Source organism: Myotis daubentonii, chromosome 7 (assembly GCF_963259705.1).
Source record: "Myotis daubentonii chromosome 7, mMyoDau2.1, whole genome shotgun sequence".
In the NCBI taxonomy this organism is placed as follows: Eukaryota; Metazoa; Chordata; class Mammalia; order Chiroptera; family Vespertilionidae; genus Myotis; species Myotis daubentonii.
In genome coordinates this window covers 22255151-22265890 of record NC_081846.1, presented here as the reverse complement: position 1 = coordinate 22265890, position 10740 = coordinate 22255151, and the positions used below count along the sequence as shown (strand labels likewise).

The window sequence follows — 10740 nt, the reverse complement described above, 5'->3', positions numbered from 1 at the left end:
TACACTAGAATTAAAGCATAAAGACAGTAAGAAAGGCAAATGATTGCAGGGTTGAAGGTAAATCTCTAATGGAGAATTCTATAAATGTCTTACAGTGACTAATTAATCATCTAAACTAGGGCACACTAGGGAAATTAAAGAAGGTACTATTAATAATTGTGCTGGGACAGCAGTCATAAACCAGGACTGTTGCAGGCAAACTTTTCAGGAGGACTTGGATCACATAACCCTTTTTCTGCTCCTTTTGCCCTGACCCCTAGAAGCTGTACTTCTGTACCATTCTTATGTAGCACATGCAGAGGGACTCCTGGAAACTTTTGTTTTTCTGTCTACCCAAATGTCCCCCAACCCTCATTCTTCCCCTTATTGCCCAATAATGACAGATCATACTCAAGCCAAATTAGGGAGAGCAGCTCTATTAACACTGGTGGGACTAGGAAGGAGCAGACCAGTGTGGACTCAGAGCTGTGCAGTGTTTTCTTGAGAGTCACAGTACAGTCTTAGGGTCAGTTCTCTCCCCAGCCTTTGCTTGGGGAGGCTTGAGGCTTGGTTTTTCCTTTCCTTGGCTCTGGCCTTTGAGGAAGTTGTTGGGGAGGGGATAATGCCTCTGGGTTTCTTTGCCCCAAACCCCTCTGGATTTGTAGTTGCAATCTGCCTTGGAGCCAGAGTTGATAAAAGAGATTAGTCCTAGGTCTGGGTAGGGACTAAACCTACAGCAAAGGAAGGAAGGAACTCCAGGATAGAGTACGCAAAAGGGAAGGGCAGGAAAGATACCAAAAGTTTGTGAAAATGAAGAAAGGGAAGAGAAAGCAGGTGAAAAATCAGGCCCTAGATTTGCTTGTTAGGAAGGGTGAGGTAACTTTATGCTTAGGAACGCACAACCATGCTTGGTTTTCACCACTTCTGCTTTCTGGAGCATCTTTCCAGGGTTATCTTACCATCTGAAGCAAGTACACCCACCCTTCCCATGAAGTGTCCACCTTAAGATTCAACCTCCCTCAGCCCTTCCAGCATGCAGATGTGCACGAAGAGGGATGCTGGGTGGAGGCTGGTGCCATCCTTGGAGAGCAGGTGTATGTGGCGGTAACCTGGAAAGGCATAGGAGGACAGCATTAGGAAGGCAGCCAGAGTAAGGGGTTTGGCCAGGGGTGGAAGGACACGCTCACCTTGTTGCATGCAGGTCCAAGGCAAGGTGTACTGACCGATAAAGTCATTTCGGGATGTCCAGTTGTAATCCTTTACCAAAAAACGCAGCATGGCCAGCTCAGGTACCAGCAACTGGAAGCATAGTGTCTGCCCCCAGTACGGATTAAAACCTGGGTGGAAGAGGGGTGAATGTGGGAGGGAATGAAGGAACAGACATTGTTGACTTTTGGGGGGGACCTGCATTCTAGGTTACTTTCCCTGTGTGCTTTCACTTAATTTTCATAGCAATCAGGTGAGGAAATTGAGGCTCTGAGTGGGTAAGCAATTTGCTCTGGTTACTAGACCTTATAATTGAGAGGCCAGGATTCAGACGGAAGATGTCCAAGCCCTGATTCTTTGTCCTGTTCCACACTGCCTCCAATGGAGGTGGGAGCAGGATGGTGGTGACATGGACTATACTGAATGAAGGGCAGGAAGTTAGGAAAGTAACAGTCAAGCTCCTCCCACCTCCCCCCAGCACTGCCCAGTCTCACCATTATTCTCCACATAGCTGGTCTCCTGCCGGGTTGTGTCTGGGCGAACACCAAAGATTTCCACTCTCACCAGTGGATCCACAATGGATCCCTCTTTGGTCTTGTCCACTTTGGGGAGTTGTTGACCACTGATCACCTGCAATAGTTTCTGCTCAGCCAGCCCCATTCCAGCTCTCACCCCAGGGGAAGGGGGAAAACTAAGGGAAGAAAGAAATGCAGGACTTTGTGCTCTAGCTTTGGGTTTGCAAAGCCAATCCTCCATGGGTAATAGATTTTCTTCTAGTAATCTATGTGCAATTTAAAATGCATCCAAGTAGAAGTTGAACAAGGTTTGAAGGGTATGTTAGTGACAGCAACCCCTTCTATAGCATTTACTGTGCACCAAGCATAGTTGTAAGCACTTCGGTTTAACTAATCACCACAACCCTGTGAGGTAGCTAGTAGTATTACCCCTATTTTGCAGGTGAGGAAACTAAGGTTAAGAAACTTGCCCAAGCCCTGACCAGTTAGGCTCAGTGGCTAGAGCATCGGCCTGTGGACTGAAGGGTCCCGGGTTCAATTCCAGTCAAGGGCATGTACTTTGGTTGTGGGCACATCCCCAGTAGGGAGTGTGCAGGAGGCAGCTGATGGATGTTTCTCTCTCATGGATGTTTCTAACTCTCTATCCCTCTCCCTTCCTCTCTGTAAAAAATCAATAAAATATTTTTTTTTAAAAAAGAAAGAAACTTGCCCAACAGTTTCACAGCTAGTAGGGTTTGAACTAGGCAATTGGCTCCAAAGTCCATGCTGTTAACAATCTGGCTAGCCTGCATCTCACAAGGAACTTTCCACCCATTACACTCCTGTCAGGCCTAGCCACCTTTTCCCCCTGCTTCTATCCCAGCTATCCCAAATTTCTTCCCATCATTTTTACTTCCCATTATACCTGGATTTGGAGGGTCTGGGCTTTGAAAGGGCTGATGGGCCTCTCCGGGTGGAAGGAGCTCTGAGTATCACGAAGGAAGTCTGGCTTCAGCACGTAGCCACAGCCACCATTCTGGCGGAAAAGGCCATCATAGATGTCCATCTCAAGCCCCGCAGTCTGCACATTCATAGCCACTGAGGGCCCCAGAAGAAAAGAAGGGAAGAATTCACCTTGGAGGCCATCTAGCCTCTCAGGGAGTTATAAAAGATATATTCAGTATAAAAGAGCCTGCTGGGAATACCTCCATAGATATCTTTCTCAGCCTAGCACTCTTGGAACATTCCCTGGACCTACAGCCACCCAGGATCTTGTTGCCAACTTGTTGCTCTCCCACTCCCCCTTCATTGGGCCTACTGCCCCCTCACCCATCTGGCAGCCTGCATTCCAGAATTCCTGGGGGTTGTAGTTAGATGAATCTGTCCTCAGACCACTAGGATACACACGGCTCAACTGCCAGGCGTTATGCTGCACAAACTGATTGCCTGTAAAAAGGGTGTAGGTAGAGAGTTGGAAGTGGAATGGATGCTCCCCCTCCCCTGGTCCCACCAACTTCAGTCTTCTCCCCAGTTTCTCCCTAGAGCTTTGAGTCCACTATAACTCCTGTCCCCATGCCTACTCTGAGAAGTTTCTTAGCTCCCTGATCCCTCCTCAGCTCCCTTGTCTTCTTGGAACTCATCTGCTTGCCCATCAGGCCTGACCTTACTCATCCCATTTCTTCCCTGTCCCTCCCTTTTGGTCCTGACCAGTCTCCTTGATGAGGTTCTTGGCCTTTGTTTCAGAGAAAGATGATAACTCATAGAAGCGGTAGTGCTCCCTCGAATGAGTGAAGTTATAGAATGAAACAGTCTTTGTATAGATAACCAGGGCAGAGAGGGATGGACACAAGATGGCCTTGGATTTCTGGAAAAGGAGAAAGAAAGGATGATGGAATCAAACCATTAGCAATCTGAGAGGGAAGAAGCCAATAACCAAGATCTGAACTTCACCACCCAACCTAAGCCTCTGCCCACTACCTCCCCACTGCATTATCCCTCCTGCCTCACCTGCTTGAAAAAGAGAGGGAACCCAGGCTTGGGAAGAGGAGCCTGGACTGTAATCTGACAACAGATAGATGAACAAAGCAGCGGACACATCACAACCTGGGGATGGGAATGGGAATAAAAGCAGTCTACATATACTGATGGGATTAGTTTCCTCTGGACTTGAAGAATCTGTTCTATATTACTTTCTGGGTAACGGGTTTTAAATTTTATTATTATTCTTAAACAGGTATCATCCTCCCTGTCTTTTGTCTTTTAAAACAATTATGTTTGGTCAGAATGTACATGAACCCAGATAGATATGTCAAGGTGTGCAAATGGTCATGTAAGTCACATCTGGGAGGATGTGAGGGTACCAGAGTACTACCTTTAGATTTATCTCCTGAATTCCCATTTCCATCCCTGGGCATGGCAGCAGGTTAGACACCAGAGCCCCAGAGGGAATAGTATAAGCTAGGAGTCAGTCGCTGAGCCAAGCAAGTGCACAGAAGAAATGCAGACTTCAAACCAGGATTTTGACGGTCCCACAAATGACACTCCTCCCCCACAGGGAGCTGGGCCACTCAGGTACAGCCTTCTCACAGTCTTCACTGTCTCTACCTCTTCGTGCTCCTTCTCTTTGGCTATTTTTGGCCCAACCTCAGATTCACCTTTTCCAATAGCTTTCTCTAACTAAGCTCACTTTAGTTGAGGTCACAGCAGTCACTCCAAAAAGCCCTACTTACTCAATATAATAATGCTGCACACACACCATCAGTCACTTTCAAACTTGCCTCTGAGGAGACTGAGAAGTACAACGATGTCTCAGGAGTTACCTGGGAGACCCAGGATAGAGCCAAATGGGCATATCAATTAGGATGGCTTTGCATTTATCTATTTTATGTACTAAGATTCCAGATAAGATTTCATTAAAAAAGATTTCATGGCCCTAGCTCAGTGGCGGCAAACTGCGGCTCGCGAGCCACATGTGGCTCTTTGGCCCCTTGAGTGTGGCTCTTCCACAAAGTACCACCTGCAGACACGCACGTACAGTGCGATTGGAACTTCGTGGCCCATGCGCAGAAGTCAGTATTTTGTGGAAGAGCCACACTCAAGGGGCCAGAGAGCCGCATGTGGCTCGCAAGCCTCAGTTTGCCGACCACTGCCTTAGCTGGTTTGGCTCAATGGATAGAGCATTGACCTGAAGACTGAAGGTCCAGGTTCAATTCCAGTCAAGGGCACATGCCCAGATTGTGAGCTCGATCCCCAGTAGAGGGGGCTTGCAGGAGGCAGCCAATCAATGACTCTCAACATTGATGTTTCTATCTCTCTCTCTCCCTTTCTCTCTGAAATCAATAAAAGTATATTTAAAAAAAAAAAAAAGATTTAATGGCCCACAGAAGTTGGACAGCCATTGCAATATATCTACTAGTATATATGGCAATATATACTAATGCCAAGTATGCCTCTTTCATTGGGGGCAAGGGGCATTTTGCTACTTGGCTCTCTACACTCCTGGCTCTAGTCTCTTCACACATGGACTCCCAGCTTGTGATAGTCAAACCAAATGCCAGAGCAAAGACCAATCCCCTGGCCTACCTTCTCATTTTTGTCCTTGCTGCGAGGGCTCAGCTCCTGGGTCTCAGACTCAAACTGGGATTCCAGCTCAGGCTCCTGCTCCCCTTCTAGTTCAGTCTCTAGCTCTTCCTCTTCTTCAAGATCCTCCTCAAGCGTACTTAACTTCTTCCCCTTCACCAGGATCTTCTTCTGAAGCTCCTAGGGGACAAAAATGAAGGGGCTTGGCTACCTGTCTGCTTTGGGACCCTTCTGGGGACCATGCAGATCCTATTACTCTCACAGGGCCACGTCAAAGGCAACAGAAGTGAGTGAGTGAGTAATCAGAAGTTCCCACATACAGTAGGAATTTGTATTGGTTTTTTTTTTAATATATTTTATTGATTTTTCACAGAGAGGAATAGAGAGTCAGAAACATGGATGAGAGAGAAACATCGATCAGCTGCCTCCCGCACACCCCCCACTGGGGATGTGCCCGAAACCAAGGTACATGCCCTTGACCGGAATCGAACCCGGGACCCCTCAGTCCACAGGCTGATGCTCTATCCACCGATCCAAACCGGCTAGGGTGGAATTTGTATTGTTAAAAGCAAACTGGTAACATCTCTATCCATGTGGAAAAAATAAATGGGGGCCCTATCTGGTTTGACTCAGTGGAGAGAGTGTTAGCCTGAAGACTGAAGGGTCCCAGGTTCAATTCTGGTCAAGGGCCTTGATTGGGGCTCATGTGGGAGGCAACCAATCTCACATTGATGTTTCTCTCTCTCTGTCTCTTTCCCTCCCTTCCACTCTCTTTAAAAATCAATGGAGCCCTAGCCGGTTTGGCTCAGTAAATAGAGCACAGGCTTGTGGACTGAAGGGTCCTGGGTTTGATTCCAGTCTAGGGCGTGTATCTCGGTTGCAGGCTCCTCCCTGGCCCAGGCCCTGGTCGGGGCATGTGCAGGAGGCAACCAATCATGTTTCTCTCACAGCAATATTGCTCTCTGTCTTTCCCTCTCTCGTTCTCTCTAAAAATCAATGGAAAAATATCCTCGGTGAGGATTAACAATAAATAAATAAATAGATAAATATCCCTGCCTCACATTTGACACATAAAGATTCCTCATTGATTGAAGATTTACATGAAAATATAAAGAATATTACAAAAAAATATGGAATCTTTTTGAATAATCTTAAGGTGGGAAAGCCTTTACAATATGAGATGAAAACTCAGAAGACATAAAAATCATTGGCATATTTGACTGCATAAAGCTTAAAAACCCCTGTGAGGTAGAAGGTAAGAAAAATAGACTGAAAAATATATTGTCCAGAGCATTAATATTTTTTCTTTCAAATTATTTTATTTTTTTATTTATTGTCTAAAGTTTTACATGTCTCCTTTTTCCCTGATTGACCCCTCCAGCCATTCCCACCCCAATATTTTTAACATTTAAAAATTTTTATCCTATATCATAAAAGGCTAATATGAAATTTACCGAACAGTGAAACAACCAGTCGCTATGACGTACACTGACCACCAGGGGGCAGATGCTCAATGCAGGAGTTGCCTCTCCAGCCTCTGACGCAGTGTTAAGGATGTCCAACTGATGGCTTAGGCCTGCTTGTGGGGAGCGGGCCTAAGCCATCAGTCAGACATCCCCCCAGGGCTCCTGGACTACGGACTACGAGAGAGTGCAGGCTGGGCTGAGGGACGCCCCTCCCCCTCCCCCCCCCCGCCACACACACACACACACACACACACACACTGCACAAATTTCGCGCACCGGGCCTCTAGTATGTTAATAAAACTTATAAACCCTCAAAGTGGGTAAATAATATTAAGTCAAAAGAAGAAATAGACCTTTTTAAATTTTTATTCACACTTGCCTTTATGAATCATCTCACTACTGGAGTTATTTGTAGTCCCTCTCTTATATTGTTAGTGGGAATGCAATTTGGTATTTTTTCCAGAGGACTCCTTGGCAATAATAACCAAAATGTCAATATGCAAACTCTTCAACCCAGAAATTTTGCTTCTATGAATTCATCTCAAGGAAAGAATAAGTGGGCAAAGCTGTATGTACAAGTGAAAAATTATAAACAGCCTAAATATTGATCACTTAGTGGTTACCTTTACCATCTACTAGTTGAATAAATTATGATCCATACATAAAACGGAATACCATAGAGCTGTTAAAAAGGAAAAACATTATATATGAAAAGACATCCATGATATATATTACTAGGTGTACCAGTTAATAATGCGGATTTTTTTCACTAGATGGAGTTACACATATGTTGATATATATGCAATATGATATGTATGCTATTTTGTTGTATTGACAACAAGCTTCAAAATTTCATATGTAAAATTTTCTGAAGGTGTTAACATCATAGATATTTTTATGCTTAAAAATGTTGAATTTTGTGCTCCAAAAAAGAGCATTTGCGGGAAGTTTTAATTCATTACTTTATTTTGAAAAGTGCTGTTGAAAGTTATCGTATACTTCGGGAAGCTTATTGTGAACATGCTCCATCTCAAGATACTTGTGAACACTGGTTTAAACGCTTTAAAAGTGATGATTTTGATGTGAAAGACAAAGAATATCCAGGTCAACCGAAAAAGTTTGAAGACCAACAATTACAAGTATTATTGGATGAAGATGCATGTCAAATGCAAAAACAACTTGCAGAAAGATTAAACATTGCTCAGCAAACAATTGCCTATCATTTACAAGCAATGGGAAAGATTTTGAAGGAAGGAAAATGGGTGCCACATCAACTGAACGAAAGACAAATGGAAAACCAAAAAGTCATCAGTAAAATGTTGCTCCAATGGCACTCAAGAAAGTCTTTTTTGAAGTTCTGGAAGGCAGAGGAAGCTACGGTCGCCCGCTGTGGGAGGTCCCTGCTGCCGGGCCCCCAGGCATTGACGTAGGGCTTTCAGGTAACTGGGGCGGGGCTGTGCCCAGAGTGAAGGATTCAAGGCACCACTTCACTCCTCAGTCAGTCCCGGCTCCTTCAGGATAGGGTTCTCCTTAGTGTTGCACCAAGCCGTCCTCCTCACTGCGGCGTTCTGCCCTCAACCCATCCCTGTCCCCGCTCCCCGCACAATTACGGTTGTGAGTTTCCTGGAGTGCTTCAAACTGAATTGAAGGACCCTATGGGGAGGCTCCGGAATCAGATGTGGATTCTATTGTCCTTTCCCGCCCATGTCACAGATGATTGTCCCACATTTGTACAAGTCCCTGCACGTTCCTCACTATCTTTTTAATATATTTACTAGTGGCCCGGTGCATGAAATTCGTGTGTGTGGGGGGGGGCAGGGGGGAGTCACTTAGCCCGGCCTGCACCGTCTCCAATCTGGGACCCCTTGGGGGATATCCAACTGCCCACAGCGATCAGGCCTAAACCGGCAGTCGGACATCCCTCTCATAATCCAGGACCGCTGGCTCCTAACCGCTCGCCTGCCTGCCTGCCTGTTCGCCCCTAACCACTCTGCCTACCAGCCTGCTCGCCCCCAACTGTCCCCCTCCCCTCTGGCCTGATCACCCCCAACTGCCCTCCCCTCCTGGCCTGATTGCCCCTAACTGCCTCTGCCTTGGCCCGCCACCATGGCTTTGTCCGGAAGGTCTCCCGGTCTAATTAGCATATTACCCTTTTGTTAGTATAGATTTTATTTTTCTCCAACACCATTTATGCCCTCTATGCCCTCTTCCACTTCCACCCACCCACTACCATCGCTGTCTTGCAAATGTGTTTCCAAAATGCCTACTCTTGTCTAGCTACCACTGTCACCCAACCTTCTCCTAGTCACCATCATATCCTTCCTGCCTGGACTGATGCAATTTCTTCCCACCTCCCTCTTGTCCCTCTACACTCTATTCTCCACACGATAGCCAGACTGAACTTTTTGCACTGTAATCTGATTAGCCACTCCCTGCTTAAAGCCCTCCAGAGCCCTGACCGGTTTGGCTCAGTGGATAGAACGTCAGCCTGCGGACTGGAGGGTCCTGGGTTTGATTCCAGTCAAGGGCATGTACCTTGGTTGTGGGCACGTCCCCAGTGTGGGGTGTGCAGGAGGCAGCTGGTCGATGCTTCTCTCTCATCAATGTTTCTGGCTCTCTGTCCCTCTCCCTTCCTCTCTGAAAAATCAATAAAAAATATATATATTTAAAAAAAAAAATAAAGTCTTTTTTGCATCAAATTGTGACTGGCAATAAAAAGTGGATTTATTTTGAGAATCCCAAACGCACAAAATCATGGGTTGATCCAGGTCAATCAACATCAACTGCGAGGCCAAATCGCTACAGAAAGAAGACAATGCTCTGCGTTTGGTGGGATCAGGAAGGTGTGGTGTATTATGAGCTTCTAAAACCAGGGGAAACCGTTAATACTGATCACTACAGACAACAAATCATCAATTTGAACCATGCTTTGATAGTGAAATGACCAGAATATGCCAGAAAACACGGCAAAGTAATTTTGCTTCATGATAACGAACCATCACACACTTCAAAACCAGTTAAAAACATATTAAAAGATCTTGCCTGGGAAGTATTAACCCACCCGCCAGACCTCGCTCCTTCAGATTACCACTTGTTCTGATTGATGGCACACTTTCTGAGCAGCACTTCAAGTGGAAAATTGGGTCTCTGAATGGTTTGCCTCAAAACAAGAAAAGTTCTATTGGGACAGTATCCACAAATTACCTGAAAGATGGGGGAAATGGACAAAGCAATGGACATTACTTTGAATAAAGCACTTTTTAAAAATATATATATATATATATATATATATATATATATATTATTGATTTTTTTTACAGAGAGGGAGAGTGATAGGGAGTTAGAAACATCAATGAGAGAGAAACATCAATCAGCTGCCTCCCACACATCCCCAACTGGAGATATGCCCACAACCAAGGTACATGCCCTTGACCAGAATCAAACCTGGGACCCTTCAGTCTTCAGGCCAACACTCTATCCATTGAGCCAAACCAGTTAGGGCTGAATAAAGCACTTTTGATGTTTCTCCTGAAATTATCGTGTTTTCTTTGATTACAAAATCCACGTTATTAATTGGTACACCTAGTATATGTGATATAAAGGAATATAGAGGATAATTCCCATTCACTTTTTTACAGGTGAAGTACAATATTATGTTATTATTCACTTTTTAAAAATATGAATACACCACACACACACACACACACACACACACACACACACACACATATATATATATATATATATATACACACATATATGTTTATAGAAGTATTTAAAATCTATTAATAGCAGTTATTAGGAAAGTCATTATGGTGGGGGGATTTCCCTTTCTCTTTATTGTTGGCATAGTCTACAACAATTATGAACTTTCAGGAAAAATTAAGATACTCTCAATGAAAAACTAAATATAAAGTAAAACTGATTTAAAATTTAGAGAACTCTGTGTTCAATTAGATTTTTTAAAAATTAAAGTTGTCTCCAAGGATATGAAGAGCAAAATGGTCCATCTGAGG

The 10740-nt window shown here is 44.7% G+C and overlaps 1 protein-coding gene across 7 annotated transcripts in view; it reads right to left on the bottom strand.

Moving 5' to 3' along the window:
- Positions 1-400: 400 nt before the first annotated feature.
- Positions 401-10740, bottom strand: part of PLCD4 (phospholipase C delta 4) — a 31967-nt gene continuing 21627 nt past the window's right edge. For 2 of the 7 annotated variants that reach the window (XM_059703163.1, XM_059703162.1), the window contains 7 exons: positions 5262-5438; positions 3687-3782; positions 3387-3543; positions 3009-3125; positions 2605-2777; positions 1680-1815; positions 401-1316 (listed from right to left, as the gene is read on the bottom strand). In XM_059703163.1, coding sequence (XP_059559146.1) covers positions 982-1316; positions 1680-1815; positions 2605-2777; positions 3009-3125; positions 3387-3543; positions 3687-3782; positions 5262-5438 — 1191 coding nt within the window. In that variant the 3' untranslated portion in view covers positions 401-981. Of the gene's footprint in view, positions 1317-1679; positions 1877-2604; positions 2778-3008; positions 3126-3386; positions 3544-3686; positions 3783-5261; positions 5439-10740 lie in introns of those variants that run through there. The other 5 variants (XM_059703164.1, XM_059703168.1, XM_059703167.1 and 2 more) reach the window with 5 other exon arrangements.